Genomic DNA, 19,381 nt, shown 5'->3' with positions numbered 1-19,381 from the left:
TGATTTTGGCCCCTTTTAGGTTTGCTTTTCCCAAATTGTGGTTTAGGGTGCAGTTTTTAAAAAGAAAAGAAAGAGTGACACAAAATAGATTTTTGGTTTCTTAGGAATGCTTTCAAGAACTTTCTCTATAACCTATATCATTCACAATCTTCTTTATGAGGACTCACTTACAGTATCTTAGAAAAGCTGTACTTCTTCTGAACAACTGATTCTTATTTTACAGACACTCTGTTTTTTCTTCCTTTGTCTTGCTAGCTATGAAACTTAAGGCACATTTGATGGCCAGTTCTTGGAGTTTTGGAGAGCAATACAGTGTGCTTTTCTTTGGGCCATTTTTATTTGTCTAAATGTGTCCCTTGCCCTGAATCCTTCACTTGTTTGTTTTTTATCCTATAATTTTCTGGTAAACTGCCTCATATCCTTATGGATTGAAGCAGGATTTGATATGTATGCTTAACAATGTATGGGTATGTGTGTATTATACCTTCAGTTGCCTAAGCCAGAACCTGAAAGTTGTCCTAGATGCTTTTCTTTCATTTGCCCTCCGCATCCAAGTTGTTACCAAGTTTATTTCTTTTATTCCTGTATATCTCTGTCTTGCTGTTACCTTGCCCTGTTTTGGTTCAGGGTCTCATTGCTTAATTGGTATATTTCCTACCTTACTGTTCTTCCTACCTACAGTCTTGCACCTTCTACTCCTCTACTGCTACAGGATCCGTTCATCATATCATTTTCTCAATATAAAGTCCTTCCATGGTTGTTGTAGCGATGAGTCATTTGGACTCCTCAACACTTAAGGCTTTTTCATGATCTGGCTTCTGCCTTTTTAACCTCCTCACTGTCCACACCTTTCATTGTATTCATGCTGAAGTACTTGAAATTTCTTAACACCTGTCATGCATTTTCTACACCTTTCTACCTTTGCACCTGTTTTTCCCTCTGCCCAGAACACCCGTACTACTCCTCTTCATTTGACAGTTCCTGCCAAGCTTTCAAAATTCATTATAGGAGACATTTTCCTTAGAAGCCTTTCCCTATCTCCTAACCCAGTATTTTATCAATATGATCCCTGGATCAGTAGCATTTGCATCATCTCAGAAAATTGTTAGAAATGTCAAATCCTTGGGTATTACTCAAGACCTACTGAATTATAGAAACTCTGGGGGTGAGGCCCAGCAATCTGTAGAGCCCAGTCATTTTCAAACTTTAGCATGCATCAGAATCACCTGGAGGGCTTGTTAAACTACCAGCTCCCATTCCTGAAAACTTGGATTAAGTGGGGGTGATAGATTGCATTAATAGCCCCAGTTTTTGCCCCTCCCTGTATCCAAGTTATTTCCCATATGATTGTGTAGTTCTTCCCACTCCTAAAAAGACAGAGACTATTTCCTTACCCCTGGACTTTGTGTTTGGCTATAGGACTTGCTTTGACCCTTGGAATTAGTGGATATGACAGGACCAAAGGCTTGCAAAATTGCGGGATTAGGATTGCACTTTTGTGCCTCTGGCATCTCCAAGAGACTAGCATGTCCAGCCTGGCCCACTGGTTCTAGGAGGAGGTTGAGAAACTATTGTTTTAAGTCACTGAATTTTCTGTTGGGTATATGTACCTAGGATAGATAGTGTCAGTTACCCAAAGCAATTATACTGGTTTTGTATACTCCCACCAGCATTGTATCCGAGTTCCTGTTGTTTACAGAGTTCCTGTCTTTTGAACAGTTGAAATGATTAGTCTTTTTAATTTTAATGTAGTCGTATCTCATTGTGGTTGTAATTTGCATTTCCCTAAAGACAGATGAAACAATTGATCCAGTTTTCCATGTTATGATCTAAGTTCTGTGAGGACACAGAGATTATTGTCTTTTTTGTTCACTGCTCTATCTCTAGCCACAGCAGTGTATTGCACATTGTAGGCACTCAATAAATATTTTTGAATAAATAGTATAAGAGCAGAACTTGATGAACATAGAATTGACACTTTGCCGACTTTGGCTAATAATTGCTTTTGTGACCTCAGTCAAGATATCTAACATCTCTAGGTCTTGGTTTTCTTGTTTGTAAAGTAAGAGGGTTTAGCTGTATTATCCCTAAGATAATTTTCAACTATAAAATTGTATGATTCTGGAATTTATACATGGCTATTCACATGTTTATATTATTTTGAGACAAACATTTTAACACACATTTCCTCTTGATTCTCTACTTTTCATTTAATGTCCTTGTTTCATTTTCATTTAACTTTATTTTCTTATCAAAATAAAACTCAGCCTAGAGTGAGATGCCAGTAGCAGAGAGCAAAACTGGCACCATCTCTAAATAGGATTCACCACTAAACAGACCCAGAGCTCCTCCCTGAAGAAAGGGCTGATTGATTTCCACTATTTGGGTAGGAAAACTATGAGATGAGTTTGGAACATCTTATTGCCTTGAAAGTAAGGAATTGCTTAAGGGATCATAGGACATAACAGAAGGACACAGAAGTCAGCTTGTAGGAGCTGCTACTGTCCCAGTCTGGGACCAAAATTTGAGCCTCAAAATAAATGATGGTAATAAAGGATTGTAACCCATTGAATAGAAAAGAAATCCTGAGTCCATACTGATATGAATGAATGAATGGGGAAGAAGGGAAATGCTGTATTACAATAGAATGCTAATTAATAAATAGATTGATAGAAAATCATTAATGGTGTTAAAATTAGGGAGTAAAAGTTTGATTAGAATCAGATGTTTAGGGGCTTCTGGGTGGCTCAGTTGGTTAAGCGTCTGCCTTCAGCTCAGGTCATAATCTTGGGGTCCTTGGATCAAGCCCTGCATCAGGGAGTCTGCTTCTCCCTCTCCCTCTGCCTCTGCCTGCACTCATACATGCTTTCTCTCTCTCTCAAATAAATAAAATCTTAAAAAAAAAAAATCAGATGTATATATAGTCTCAAAATATCTCTCCACAAATTACTTATTAACTAACTGCAATGGGTAACTTTACAATGGAGAACATGGCCCACACCACGTTCAGTGATCAAAGTTAACATCACCAATTTTAGGAAAAAACTGGTATCAGATGCTTCCTTATATAAGGTGCTAAGAAGGACATAAAATCCACCTTTTTGGTATTCCTACCAAAAATGCATCACCTGAATCTAATAATAACATCAGATAAACCCAAATTGATGGATTCTACAAAACAGTTTGCCCATACTCTTAAAAGATATCAAGGTCAATAAAGAAAGTCCAAAGAAGTATTCTAGATTCAAGAAGGCTTAGGAGACATGAAAACTGAATGCAATATGTAATCCTGGATTGGTTCCTGAACCAAGAAAAAGGAGATTATTGGGACGACTAATAAAATAGGGACTGTAGATTAGATATTTTAGATTATTTAAAATTTTAGATTATTTTAGATTTTAAGATTATTTATTTATATCTATTTATATTTGATATGGTTAGACTTTACAAAAGTTAAATTTCCCGATTTTGTTCATGGTAATGTCATTACCTAAGAGAATGTTCTTGTTCTTAGGAAGTACATACTATTTAGAAAAATGGACCGTATCTTCCGCTTGCTCTCAAATAGTTCAGGGGTACACACACACACACACACACACACACACAGCAGTGGGGCAGGGAAGAAGGAAGGATTGTGGATGTGAATGTTAAAGCAGATGGGGTAAAATGTAAACAGTTGGTGAATGTGGGTAAAAGTTATGGCAGCTTCTTGTACTTGTGTGGCAGTTTTGTGTAACTTTTTATAAGTTTGAAATTATGTCAAAATTTAAAGTTATCCTCCCCAACCTAAAAAAATGTAAAACCTTCAGAAAAAAATTTAAATAACTTCTAAAAGTTTTTAAAAATAAAAATTTAAGAAAAAACATTCTGAGGGCGCCTGGGTGGCTCATTCGGTTGGGCGTCTGCCTTTGGCTCGGGTCTTGATCCCAGGTCCTGGGATGGAGGCCCGGATCGGGCTCCCTGCTCATCGGAGAGCCTGCTTCTCCCTCTGCCTCTACCTGCCGCTCTGCCTGCTTGTGCTCTCTCTCTCTCTCTCTCTCTCTGTCAAATAAATAAATAAAATCTTTTAAAAAAAAGAAAAAACATTCTGCCTATAAATTGTTCTATAGTTTCTAAATCAACTTTGTTTTAACTTTGTTCAATAATAAAAGCCAGTAATGTGAATGAACTAGATACTATATAGAACACAGAGACTCTAATTGCCTTTTAAATAATATTTTATTATGGAATAATTGTAGATTCATAGGAAGTTGCAAAAAAAAAAAAGTATAGGGGCATGAGGTGCACCCTTAACTCAGCCTTCCCCAGTAGTAACATTGTATATAATTCTAGTATAGTTTCAGAATCAGGAAAGTGACATTTGTGCAATCCAAGAGTTATTAGGATTTAGCCAGTTATGCATACACTGTGTGGTTCTGTAAAGTTTGATCATACAGGTTGTTACATGTATCCACCACCACACTCTGCATATAGAACTGTTTCATCATCATAAGCACCACTCCCTTGTACTATCACTTCTGTTCTTCATTTCTATAATGTTGGTATTTCAAGAATGAAATCATGTTGTAGTTTTTGAGATTGGCATTTTTCACTTAGTATTAAATTTCCTTGAGATCCATCTAAATTTTATGTATCAATACTTTCTATTTTTTTTTAATTGAGTGGTATTCCATGGTGTAGATCTACCACAGTTTGCTTAATCATTCATGCATTGAAAGATACCTGAATTTTTTCCAGTTTTTGGCAATTACAGAGAAAGCTGTTATGAACATCCAGGTGCAAGTTTTTGCATGAAAATAAGTTTTCATTTCACAAATACCTCCAAGAGTTAATTTTTTTTCTTACTTAGCACTTAGGTTTATCCTTTAAAGTTTATTCTCAGGCAGTTATTTTCTTTTTTAAAGATTTTATTTACTTATTTATTTTAGAGAGAGAGAGAGAGGGAGAGAACAAGCAGGGGCGCAGAGGGAGGGGAAGGGGAAAAGAATCTCAGACAGACTACCCGCTGAGTGCAGAGCCCATTGCAGGGCTCAATGTGAGGCTCGATCTCATGACCCTGAGCTCATGACCTGAGCTGAAACCAAGAGTCGGCCACTTAGCCCACTGAGCCACCAGGCGCCCCAGAGGCAGTTATTTTCTTTCTTTCTTTTTTTTTTTTTTTTTAAAGATTTTATTTATTTATTTGAGAGAGAGAATGAGAGAGAGAGAGCACATGAGAGGGGGGAGGGTCAAAGGGAGAAACAGACGCCCTGCTGAGCAGGGAGCCCGATGTGGGACTCGATCCCGGGACTCCAGGATCATGACCTGAGCCAAAGGCAGTCGCTCAACCAACTGAGCCACCCAGGCGCCCGAGGCAGTTATTTTCATACTTTGTGACAAACCATTGTTTCTTCTAGTATTTTAAAGCTGTGACTAATTATGCAAAAATAGTGATTTTAAATTCAAGTTAATATTTTTAAGGAGAATATATAGGCTGTGTGAAAAGGGAGAAATATTCAAAATTAAGCAACTATAATTGCCATGTTCAGTAGCTAAGATATATATATATATATATATATATATATATATATCAGCTAATATATTACTTTTTTTTCTTAAGTGGCGTGAAATCAAAAGCCCTATGACAGTCCATCATTAAGTACCAGCCACATAATCTTTTCCTTTGTCCTATGTTCTGTCATTCTTTAGGGACTAGAACATACCAATCATTCCCTGTCCCCAGTTCTTCCCCTTTTGCCTAACTCTTACTCATGAGATTTCCTTAATGACACATTCTGTGACTGCCTACACCCCCAATGTAAACTTAGTTACCGTCTATTTTTCTTTGAAAGTGCCCTGTTCTTTTCATTTAGAAAAGAGCATGGATTCTGGAATTTTAAGAGCAGAAGCTCTGGAATCAGACATCTGCCAAGTTACCTAACCTTTATATGCCTCAGTTTTTATTATCTTAAGATGAAGGAAGGTAATAGTAGTGCCTATTTAACAGGATAAGGTTTAAATGAACTAAACTATATAAGAATTAAATGAACTCAATATAAATTAATATGAAATGAAATACATAAATTCTTTAGAACAATTCCAGGCGTATATTAAGGGCTAAGTATTATTTATTATTGCTGCTGTTGTGGGATTTATCATAGTATGTAGTTATATTTACATGGTGATTATTCATAATATCACTCCTACTGGACTCTCTGAGCTTCATGAGGATTTTTTTACCACTGTATACACGATACCCACTATCTGTCAGGTCCTATTCTTGGTGTTGGGTGCTAAGTGCAAGATTGTGAATACATAAAATATTAGTTTCTTAAAAAAATAAGAAATCAGGTAAGGAAGAAAAAGGAAATTAGTTACTTACAAATTTCATCACCCAGTGATACAAGCATACTTAATATTATCAAGCACTGGTAAAGAGAAGCTGACCTACTTCCTCAAGTCCTGGCAATTCAGTATTCTGATCAAAATTGAAAGTGTTTTATTTCTATTTTAAGTTTAGTTTGCTTCTGAGTTTGTGTAATAGTTAATGGTGCTTAAAACATTATTTGAGAAACCTATCTTTTTATGTCCCTCTTTTCTGTACACCCCCTCCCAGTTTTACTTAGATTTCTTAAGCAGCAATAAAAGTGCCCTGAACATGAGGTAAAGTTTCTCTTCATCATTTCTTTTAGGTACTTTAAAAGTCAGTCAGCTATCATATATTCTGGTCATAGGAGTTCACTATCTAGTTAATATCCTAAGACTTTCTAAACCAAGAAACAAAACAAAGAAAGAAAAACAGTAAATATGTTGTTTTGAGAGTTTAAGATTTAATTAAAGAGTTCAAGTGCTTTTGCTGTTTGACATCTTTATCTTGGAGATTATACTATAACACACAAAGTCACTTGATTTTGCATTTTTATTAAACTTCTATCTCAGTATGTATTGCTGTTGTTTTCTTTTAGTATTCTAAGTTTCATAGAAAGTTTACTTTTGTGTAACTGTGATTATTAAATAAATTAAAAACCTCACTTAAAATTTCAAAATCCAGGGGTGCCTGAGTGGTTCAGTTGGTTGAGCCCCTCACCCCCACTCACGCACATGCTCCCTCTCATTCATTCATTCATTTATTTGGGAGAGAGAGGACGAGCATGAGCGGGAGGCACAGAGAGAGAGGGAGAAAGAATCTCAAGCAGACTCTGTGCCAAGCGCAGAGCCCAGTGTGGGGCTTGATCTCACAACCCTGAGATCTTGACTTAAGCCAAAACCAAGAGTCTGACACTTAACCAACTGTACCACCCAGGTGTCCCCCTCTCTTTGTAAAATAAATAAATAAATCTTTTTAAAAAAGATTTAAAATCCATTTCTCCTAATGAAAGATTGACAGAATTTAAAGACCTTTTTTTTTTCCATTTTATATACAGAAAGAATATGGCATTTGATGTTATGAAAACCTACATTTTATGATTAGTTCATTGAACATGAGCTTATAAATTTAGAAAAATATACATCCTTAATTTATATATTTATACCCTATAAAATAGTAGAGGGGTCCAGTGGAAATCATGAAAAAGTTACTATAGATAATGTGAATGAGAAATCACTTCTGTTTAGTACTCCTTTCCCTGTAAATCAATTTAAAATAACTTTGAAATGTAACTCCTTAGTAAGAAGCTGTTAATGATTTTAATTGATTTTTAAAAAGTTTTATCTTCCCTGAAAAGCTACCCCAATATCTTTTTCCACATTCATTAATCATATTAATGGTTATGTTTGGGTCTCTTGGATTCTTTTATGGGTTTTTGACATCAATTACAGAAATAGAGCCTGAAGGGAATATGGTGTCTTAGGCCATTCAAGCTCTGATAACAGATTGCCATAGACTGGGTGGCTTATAAACAACAGAAATTTATTTCTGACAGTGCTGTAAGCTGGGATGTCCAAAATCAAGGTGCTGGCAGATCGATATCTTCTGAGAACCCACTTCCTGGTTCATAAACTGTCTTCTTGCTGAGTCTGTATATGGCAGAAGGGGCAAGGGAGCCCTCTGGAGTCCCTTTTAGGAGGGCATTAATCCCATTATGCACCTCTTAGAGGCCCCACTTCCAGATACCTTCACCCTGGAGAGCAGGTTTCAACCTAAGAATTTGGGGGGAACACAAACATTTAGTCTATAGCACATTGTTTAGCAGTAATAGATCTGGGAAAAAGAAGGCTTTAATTAATACTGACCTCATATGAGAGAATGATATTTTGCATCTAACAAAAAAAGTTCCCTTAAAAAAAAAAAAAGTTTATTATGGAAAACTTGAGTACATGCTAGATAAATAGAAGAGTATAATGAATGCCCAGTACCCATCACCCAGCATAGTCAACATGTTGTCATTTTAATTTCATCTGTACTTCTGCCCATTCTCTAACCACTGCTCACTTATCATTATTACTTTTGCAGTTTTCTGGAATTTGGTGATATTTATATATACTGAAAAACAGAAATCTTAGCTTCATAATTTTCACAGGTGGGGACACTCATGTAACCAGTATCCCTTCATGATACAGAACATTTCAGGGCACCTGGGTGGCTCAGTTGGTTAAGTTCCTGACTCTTGATTTCAGCTCAGTTCATAATCTCAGCGTTGTGAGATGGAGCCCGGGTCGGGCTCTGCTGGCTGTGGAGCCTCCCTAAGATTCTCTCCCTCTCCCTCTGCCCTTTTCCTGCCTGCTCGCGCACGTGCGCATACACACACACACACACACACTCTCTTTCAAAAAAAAAAAAAAGATATAGAACATTTTCATCGCACCAGAAGATTTCTACATGCCCCTTTGCAGTCAGATGCTACCACTACCTACCCACCACCACCCCCCCTAAAGAACAAATTGATACATTGGACATCATCAAAATTTATTGTTAAGAGAATGAAAAGACAAGCAAACAACTGGAATAACATATTTGCAAAATACATGCCTCATAAAGAACCTTTAACACATAAAATTCATATTCTTAAAAGTCACGATTTTTAACCTGTGCTCTAGACCTATTCTTACTAGACATCAAAGCAGAGATGTTAACTAGGCAATTGGGTAAATGAGTCTAGTATACAGGGGAGAAGTCAAAGTAGGAGATATAAAATGGGAATCATCAGCACACAGGTGTTATTTTAAAATCACGAGATTGAATGAGATTAAAAAGAGTAAGAATAGGAAGATGAGAAGGAAGCACTACAAGATTCAAGAGTGGCCAGTGTAGTATGAGGAAAAACCAGATGGATATGTTGGAAAACAAAAGAATTGTTCAAACAGGAGAGTGATCAACTGTGTTGAATGGTAGGTCAAATCAGATGAGACCTAAGGCTGTCCATTGTATTTATTTAGCAGTAATAGATGCTGTTACTGTGGCAAAACACCTGGTGGAATGATGAGACTAAAAGCACATGTAGTGTAGTTTCAAGAGAAAGGAGGAATGGGTTAGGACAGAAAAAGGATTAGCAATGCAGATTGTGCATAAGTGATCATGATTTTTTTCCATATCTTCCTCTGCTCTTTCTTAATTACTCTTTTAGGTATTCTAAGTAATGATCTGTTGAATTAGAAAAATTTCCTAAAGTATAAAACATTCCATTTGGTCTCCTAAGTTGTCTTGAAGAATTTGTTGTTCCTAGGGCCTATGTCACTTAAAGAGATCAAAATCAAAGTAGCCAGAGTTTATTGAAAAAGATTTTTAGAGCAGCCAAATTCAAATAGCTAACTGAACCAAAATGACTGGTAAGACTATTACATACTTTTATAATTTACTGTTAATATAGAAGTCTTGGTGTAAGGAGGGATTTCTCATATTTTATATTCATCCAAAAAAAAGTTTTCTTGTGTGTGTGTTTAAACACAAAAATTGCAAACTTCAAAATCTGTTGCTTTCTAGTGGTATTGAATAATCAGTTCAGAAGAACTTGGCCAACCTTTGATGGGCTTAGTAAAAAAAATGTGAATTTTAGGGGCGCCTGGGTGGCTCAGTCATTAAGCGTCTGCCTTCAGCTCAGGTCATGATCCCAGGGTCTTGGGATCGAGCCCCACATCGGGCTCCTTGCTCCACGGGAAGCCTGCTTCTCCCTCTCCCACTCCCCCTGCTTGTGATCTTGCTCTCGCTCTCTCTGTCAAATAAATAAAATCTTTTTTAAAAATGTGAATTTTATAAAAATAGAACTAGCATACAATCCAGTAATTCTACTACTGGGTATTTATCCAAAGACTATGAAAACACTTATTCGAAAAGATATATGCACCCCTGTGCCTGATGTTTATTGCAGCTTTATTTGCAGTAGCCAAATTATGAAGGTAGCCCAGGTGTCCAGTGATAAATGGATAAAGAAGAAGTAGTGTGCACACGTGCACACACACACCAGGGAATATTACTCAGCCATAAAAGAGAATGAAATCTCCCCCCCTTAAAGATTTTATTTATTTTTAGAGAGAGAGAGAGCGTGTGGATGCATGAGTGGGGGGAAGAGGGAAAGGAAGAAGCAGACTCCCCCCCCCCTGAGCAGGGAGCCCGATGTGGGGCTCTCATGACCCAAGTGGAAGGCAGATGCTTAACCGACTGAGCCACCCATATGCCCCAAAAAAGAATGAAATCTTTAAAAAAGAATGAAACTCGCCATTTGCAATAGCATGAATGGATCTAGAGAATATAATGCGAAGCCCAGAGAAAGACAAATACCGTATGATTTCACTCATATGTGGAATTTAAGAAACAAAGTAAATGAACAAAGAAAAAAAAGAGAAAAACAAAAAGTAGACTCTTAACTGTAGAGAACAAACTGATGGCTACCAGTGGGGGATAGGTGAAATAGTTGAAGGGGGTTAAGAGTACACTTATCTTGGGGCGCCTGGGTGGCCCAGTCGTTATGCGCCTGCCTTCTGCTCAGGTCATGATCCCAGGGTCCTGGGATCGAGCCCCACATCAGGCTCCCTGCTCAGCAGGAAGCCTGCTTCTCCCTCTCCCACTCTCCCTGCTTGTGTTCCCTCTCTCGCTGTGTCTCTCTCCATCAAATAAATAAATAAAATCTTAAAAAAAAAAAAGAGTACACTTACCTTGATGAGTACTGAGTAATGTATGGAATTGTTGAATCACTATATTGTAAACTAATATAACACTGTATATTAAACCATACTGGAATTAAAATTTAAAAAATAAACGATCTTTATTTCTTAGTGAATTTTGAATTTTTATAGTTGAAAGTGTGCCCTCTTGTGGACCGTTCAGTGATTTCACATAAAAGCATTTTCTCTTCTGTTTCAGATTAAATCAATCATGTATCATCAAATGTGTTATGGCTAGAAGTTGAGACCTACATCTGACTGTCATAGTTCTTTAAGACCTAAACCTCATTTAGAAAGAAATAAAATCTCCATTGTTTGATTTTTCATTTCTAATACCTTTGTGTAGAAAATAGTCTCATGGTATAAGCTACGTCTCAACCTCTATTAGGGGCTTAAGATAGACTGTTTCTTTTGCAGTGGAAAAGAGAGTGAGAAATAAAATTTTTTGGTGTGGGGACGTGGATTAGTAACCCAAATCATAGCAGCACTTGGAAATTTCTTCCATGGCCTCTCTGTAAAAAAAGAAAAAATTAAATATTAACTCCAGGACTCAGGACTATTTTTTCCTGATGGAGCTTGTATTTTTGCGTATTTTGTTAAGATTAGACATTGTATAACTACTCAGCAGGCCTCTGCTAGTCAATTTAACTATAATAATCAGCTGGGACCTTTTAAAGTAATATGAGCTTTTGTTAAAGTTGGTTTGTATAAAAATGCCTGTGAAATAAATTGATAAGAACAAGGAAGAAAACTGATTATAGAAATATATAAAGTTTTACTAATCATTATACTTCTCAGTGAACATACACATACTCTTTAAAATGAGTTTTGAGAGACCCTAAAACTTCAGCCTGATTTGTGACTTCTCTTGCTAGTAGTACTTAATAATGGAACTGTATTCTTCTATTACATATTATATACATTAGGATATAGCTGCGTTACTGGAATACACATAGGAATAATGCACATTTATTGGTATCCAGCATGGTGGCTGCAGGGAGCTCAGGGTTCCAGAAGCAAAGCATGTGTCCAAAGAGAGCATTAGAGCTGTGCTGTGCTTTTTGCTTTTATTTTGCATTTCTCTTATTTAATGGAAATAACTTAGAACTATGAAAAATAGAAATGTTTTAAAGAAGTGAGGGGCACCTGGGTGGCTCAGTCGGTTAAGCGTCGGCCTTCGGCTCAGATCGTGATCCCAAGGTCCTGGGATCGAGCCCCACATCGGAGCCCGCTTCTCCCTCTCCCTCTGCCTGCCACTCCCCCTGCTGGCGCACTCTCTGTCAAATGATTAAATAAAATCTTTTTAAGAAAAAAAAAAGTGAAAATTTTCACAGTGTGGCTGATTGGGAACTGTTTTTGAGCTAGGATTTGAGGAACATTTTGGGAGTATCTTAAACAGAATGTGAAAATTTTGTTCTTGAATACATTTTAGGCAGTGAAAAGGAATCTGAAGGTAGCTTGACTAGTGAAAGGATTCTGCTAGAGAGGTGCCACTCTCAAGGGAGTCACTGTTACCGGTTTAAAATAGTAAGTATTACAACGTAGATTTATTTATTTACTTCTCTGGCTATTTAGAATTTATATTCTACTTGTTTCCCAAAGGAATTTGAGGCAGCTTATACTGTTCGATGTAATATAAACTGAGACAATAAAAATATTCTGGTTTTAAAACCCTCCTTCCCTCCCCACCCAAAAATAGTATAATAATAACATTAGCAAGGAAGAAAGGTGTTAATTAGCTAAATATTCTACATGTATAGAATTTCGGTTGGTTTATAATGTTATAATCCTGCAAGATGACAACATAGTGTAAAGAACACTGAACTAGAAATCCAAACATTTGTATTCTAGTCTTGACTCAGTCAATTACTAGCTGTGAGACCTTGAACACACATTAGTTTCTCTGAGGGACAGTTTCCTTACCTTTTACTGGTTTATCTTTTTGCCGTAGCAATGTAGATGTTTCACAGTTTTATGTTCTTCGGATACTCATGAGAATATAAGGTTTGGTTAGAAACATCTGAGTTCAGATCCCAGCTCTGCTCTGTCCTGTCTGTATAACCACAGACAAAGCATTTAGGCTCTGAGCCTTCATTTTTGCATCTGTGAAATAGAGATAATCTTCATAACCCTCTGACTTTGGTAACAATTAAGGAAAGGTATATGTTAATGTCTCACACATAAGAAGTGCTAAAACAGTCTCCCCCCCACAATGTTACCTTGTATCTTGCCTGTCTCCTACTATTACAATTTAACTGTTATCAGTCCTCTGTGGATCATTTTCATAACTATAGCTGTAATTCTGACCATTTTTTGTCAGGTCTGGAATTTCCAACTTTCTACTTTAGACATCTCCAACTAGATGCTCAATAAATGTTATCATTTCTAGTGTTTTTCACTACTAAAGAATTGAAGTTATTCAGACAAGATTGTACACATTTCTTGGCTATGGGGTATACTCACTGGCTGTCCAGGAAAGTTTATCTGCCATCAGATTGTGAGAGCACCTTTTATTCCAAATCCATCCCAATTTGAATATTATTATTATAACTTCTACCAATAATTTTTTATTTGCATTTCTTTTGTTTATATGAAGAAACCATAAATTTTAAAGTGAAATTAAATGAGCAAAGAACCAGAGCCTTTAAAAATCTTGTCAAGTGCTTAGATGTCCACATCAGATTCATACATAATGGGTTGAAATGAGAATTTACCATAATATCTTAGACTAATTAAGAATTATTTTAATTAAACGAAGCCATTCTAAAATAAACTGTAAATGATTTCTTAGTTTGTATTTGATTTAGTCCTTAGTATTACAAAGATTAGGTTTTATTCCTTTTCACTGCCAATATTTATTTCAGCTACCTTATCATTTAAGTAATTGTGGGTATGTATGCCTAGGACTGCCATACATGTTTGTAATACTAAAGTGAAATATATACTGGAATTTCAAATAATTTATAATATATCTTTCAGAAGTAGGGATTATGGGTGTTATTGAAGACACCTTTTCCCTAATTCACCCTTGTTTCTCCTCTGTTTTCCCATATGTGTGTTTTTCAGTTAGTAACACTGCTAACTTTCTGGATCACTTACTATATGTCAGGTAGTATGTCAGGTGACTTACATGCATTATTTTGTTGCATTCTCATCACCACTCAGGAGGTGGGCTTCTATATTCACTCTTCTATTTCTTTCAGTTGGCAACTTTGAAACTGCTTTGCCTTGGTGACCCACAATTAGACATTTTACCTGGAGTCACAAAGCAGTGTGCAATGTAAATTTATATTTCCATTCCTACCATCCCTCCCAGTGTTGATCTCAACCCACTAATTTTATTTTATAATCCACTAATTGGTCACCATTCACAGATTTTAAGTAAGTAAAGCACTGCCTTAAGTGACAGTTCTAAAGGACTCATTATAGTCTCCTTTCCCATTTGGTTACCATTTCCTTCTGAACACATTGTTCCCCAGAGATAATGACTTTCAGCTTCAGTTTCAGCAGTTTCATGAAAGACAGTATACTTTCACAGAGCCAGGTAGACCAAACATTGCCCAACCCAGAGCCAGAAATGTCATGTCTAGTTAGTTAGAGTTCTGTATATTCATTTTTAGAATTCTAGGAATGCTCTTTCTTGATGGACTCTGGTCACATTCCAGCATAGGCAGCAGCATTTCCACAAATTACTCATATTTATCAACATCTGTGACTTTAGCTAAAATTATAAGTCCATTTCGACCAAAGTCTTCTGCTGTTCTTCAGAAGCTTGGCTTCCAATGAAATCAGCGTAGTTCAGCAGTGAGGTATAAATATATTTGTCAGTAGTCACCAATCGGTCTATACAAGCTCTTTAAACCGAGTAAGCATTGTTGCTCTCCTTTCTTTCCCCACTTACTTCCAGTTTTCAGTTGACATCACAGTATTAACATGCCTTGTTATATCACTAAGAAAAGCACAACAGTCCTGTGGTTAGATTTATTAATCTCCTAATTCATATGTGGTAACTAATTAAATCATTTTTGGACTAAAATACTCCAGGCTATCGTTGGGTCGGCTTTACGTGTTACTTGGGATTTAGGAAAACAGAATAAACTTGGTTAGCCCACGATAGAACCCTCTAGCAGATTGTTCTCTATTGGTTCCCATCCTCTGAATTAAATAAATAACATGGTCACTTGTTACTTAATCTGCTTGAGTATGGCAATTTACATTTACAACAGTCATACAAGAATAACAAGATGTTTTTGTGCTGTTCTGTACATAATTTGCATGCAATTGCTTTTTTCCATTAATTACTAAGCATCAACTGTAACTTTTTTATTAGCCTAAACTTAGAAAAAAATCCGTTGCGTTTTGTGTTTTGGTGACTTCTGTCAGGTTTAAAAATTTTTTTTTAAGTGCTTGATACAACTGCTAAATTTATAGTGTTTCTTTAAATTTCTTTAGTGTTGTTAAAGAATCAAATTAATAACTTCAAAGAGTAAAGTCCACAGTATAGCAAGGACAATTATAAGATAGCCAGTAGTAATTATATCTTTTCTATACCTTTTCCTGTGCTATTTCCTATACTATCTCCTTTCAGCAGGCTCCTACTAGCAAACTTTATGTCAGTCATTCATCAAAGGAAAGCAGTCAAGTTGTTTCCTTGGCTGGCTACTAGAAAAGAATGTACATATGAAGGACATAACTGTAAGGAAAAAAAAAAAGAAATAATTACTAAAGAGACAAGGCAGTTGTTACCTTAGAAGGAACTAAGGTGTTGACTTTTCAGATGGTCATTCTATGGATATTTACTTTATAACTCTGTTAAACATACATACATGTTTTATGAACTTCTGTCAACATATATCTATAATAAAAGTGAGGAAAAAGAAAATTCTTAATTTTAGCTACCTATATACTTCTACTTTTTTTTTTTTTAAGATTTATTTATTTGAGAGAGAGTGGGGGGAGAAGGGCAGAGGGAGAGACTCTTTCAAGCAGACTCCCCACAGACTCCCTCCTCGTCGCGGGGCTTGATCCCACGACCCATGAGATCATGACCTGAGCTGAAACCAAGAATCAGACGCTTAACTGACTGAGCCACCCAGGGCTCAGATAAAAAAAATTTTATTTGCGAAGTTGCATTAAGATATATGAGTAAGAGGAGTTATTTGTGTTATATCATTTCACTGTTTTGAAGTTTACAACTCAGAAAACTTAAAGGTTCTTTTAACTAACAAGGAAATAGAATCTCAAAAAATGTTTCAACTGAAAATTGTAATTCAGTTTTCTATTGTAGCACTGTGTTTTAGTTGACATGCAGACTTCTATTTACTGATGAACTTACAAAGTTATTTAATTAAGGCATATCTTTGATTAATGTGCACATTATTAAAATTTGTATACTTCAAAAAAGGTTCTTCAACAAGGACACTGTTAAAGGAAAGATAAAGGTTCCAGAAAGCCACATGTTGAAATTAAGATGAGAAAAATTTGGGGACATTGAACAGAATGGAAAACGTGTTCAGGAATTTTACAGAATGTCTATACACACAAACACAGAACTACATTATAAAAACTGAATATTTAAGTCAACTAAGTCATACAGGAACATTAAGATGTTAAAGCATTTCTCTGCCCTTTCTGTGGTTATGTATTAATTATGTGATTGGTTGATATTAAGCATGCAGTGGTAATTGGGAATACAGGGTAAGTATATGAACATTATATAAGAATGAAACAAGACAAGTTTCAAAAATTGTCACAAAGGAATATATATTTACAAAAGAATATTGATTGAGCTATAAGTGAAGGTTAGATTAAGGTAGGCTTTTAGCTGAATTTGTCTGAGGTTTCACGAAGTAGTAGGAACTTGCCCTAGATCTTGAAGAATTACAGGATTTGAACTAAAGTATGGATGGGCTATCTAGGTAGGGAGATATATAAGGAAATAAATAAAAATGTGAAAACACAAGGTAGGTTCAAGATAATCTGATCAGCTTGGTTGAAGAGGATGGTTTATGTAGAAGAGTAGTGAGAGACATAGCTAGCAAGGCAAGTTGAAGCTAGATTTTAATGTGTCTATGATATGGAGAATTATAGTGCTTGTCAAAACTGAGTATCCCAGTTTAGTAATGTAGCCTCCTGGTTACACAGACTCTTGAGCCAGATTGCTTGGGTTCTGTTCTTTCCTCCACAAGTTACTTTAAACTCCCTGTAAATTAATTTCCTCATCAGTAAAATTCAGAAAATAATAGTACCTACCTTACATTATTGTTGTGAGAACTAAATGAGTAAATATATGCAAAGCATTTTGCAGGGCCTAATATATGGGAAGTATATATGAATGGTAACTATTATTGTTATATAGATTAACAAACAAAAAAAAACAGAAAATCTTATTTTTTATAGGCATTTCCCTAATAGTATTATATTTGACATATTTTTACAAATAATTGTCTGGTTTTTGTTGCAGTGTTTGGGAAATGGGAAGTAATGACAGCTGGCACCTGAACTAAGTACTTTTATAGGCAACACCATTCCAGAACTTCAGGATGAATGGGGATATGCCCCATGTCCCCATCACTACTCTTGCGGGGATTGCTAGTCTCACAGACCGTAAGTTTGCTTGATTTATCTAGTTTATATTCTATTCTGAATTAACAATGATTTTAAGAGAGACTGTAGAAAAAATTATTTGTAATTGTCATAAAGAACAAATTATTTAAGATACTAGATTTTGAATGACAAATATCATTATTTCCTTTGGTTTATTGGCATGCATGTGCAAGTAACAAAATTAGTATAATCAGCTAATAGAGAAGACCTTCACTTCTGTTTCATCCTAAGGATGCATTAAGAAATGGTGGCATTTGTTTGTTTAAAGGTCTTACACGATAAAGGGATAAATGCAAAAGTAAAGACCAAAGATGAGACAAAGCGTTAAAGAAAAATCAAAACTGAAGAAGCATGGATTTGCATATAGGAGCAAATATAGACTTTTTAAAAAGCACTTCTAGAAATAACTGAAACTGTCCTTTAAAGAAGAAGGTTTGATAGCCCAACTTAATCTGATTTCTTAGCAATGGTCATTTTGGATGTCATCTTCAGTAATCTGTTGGAGTTTGTCATAGATGTCAGCAGCCCATTTTACTCTGATCATTTAAGTTCAAAGAATTCTGTCATTCTTTTGAGATTTACTTAGTGTAACACAGTTTTTTAGGGACTCTTTCTTATGGTAGCCCACTCTAACTCTTAATTCTTAATCCCTGGGTAATGGTACAAAAACAACCCATAGTGTTAGTCCCTATGTCATCCTATCTGAGTAAATAAAGGGAAAAAGAGATAGGAGAGAGAAAAGTAGAAGGTGAGGACGTCACATTATGCAAACGTTGGGGCTTTATAGTAAAGGAGCTATGAGGAAATAACTTTAAGAAGTGTTTTTATCTGTGTTCAGTAGTCCTTAACATTATTTTCCTGTTGTTAATTTCCACCTGGTTTTAATGGGAATAAAATAGTTAATAGCCTATAGCTTTGGGGTTAGGAAACTAACATGGCTAATTTGTGAAATCTGAATAAGAAAGTAGTTGGTGGAATTAGGATAATGCAGGTAAGAAAACTTCTGAAACTGTGTTTAGTTTTTGTTGTCACTTTGTTACAGGTAAGGCACAAATTCATATGATATGTAGAAGTGCCAAATCAGTTATACTACCAGGGATTTATTTTTGGTTGTCCTCCCCATTATCTCAACTGTACCTTATATTTTAAAAGTTTGCCCAATAAACCCTGTTTATTAAGTAATAATTTGTTTCCTGTATTTTTATTAATAAAAAACCTATTATTAGCCACTGGGGCTGAGCAGCCTGTTACACTGTATAGGTATTAGAAATTAAGCCAAAAACAAAGATACTTCAGTTAACTTTCTTAACTTTTACTTTAGACAAATGAATAGATTTCCATTATGTGAAGAGACAGTAAATAGCTGGATTTAAACTACTATATAAACATTCATGTCCTTTTGTTTTCTGTTAGACTAGAATAAAGAGAGGAGAGAACTATTTAGGAATTTATAACTGAAAGCATAATTCCTTAGATAGTTGGCTTCCACCAGAATCCCTATTCCATAATGAATGTTCTTCTGCTAAAGTGATCTATATTTTTTAAATATATACTTAAGCTTTTTAAAAACATATTACTTGTGTAGATATCAGGTGAAGAGTTGGGTATAATTACTTGGTTTATTTATGTGGGATTACTAGTGATTCTGATAAATCTCAGAAGCAAAAATAAATGAGATTAATTAATGTATTCTCAATTC

At 35.7% G+C, this 19,381-nt stretch overlaps 1 protein-coding gene across 1 annotated transcript in view; it reads left to right on the top strand.

The window, feature by feature from the left end:
• NIPBL (NIPBL cohesin loading factor) overlaps nucleotides 1-19,381 on the top strand; it is a 202,673-nt gene that overhangs the window by 78,076 nt on the left and 105,216 nt on the right. Inside the window, exon 2 of the mRNA XM_021700498.2 lies at nucleotides 17,540-17,682. Coding sequence (XP_021556173.1) covers nucleotides 17,619-17,682 — 64 coding nt within the window. The 5' untranslated portion in view covers nucleotides 17,540-17,618. The remainder of the gene's footprint in view (nucleotides 1-17,539; nucleotides 17,683-19,381) is intronic.

The sequence above is a fragment of the Neomonachus schauinslandi genome, chromosome 7 (genome assembly GCF_002201575.2).
Source record: "Neomonachus schauinslandi chromosome 7, ASM220157v2, whole genome shotgun sequence".
Classification (NCBI taxonomy): Eukaryota; Metazoa; Chordata; class Mammalia; order Carnivora; family Phocidae; genus Neomonachus; species Neomonachus schauinslandi.
The sequence above is the reverse complement of the archived record's forward strand: the minus strand, read 5'-3'. Positions and strand labels throughout refer to the sequence as shown.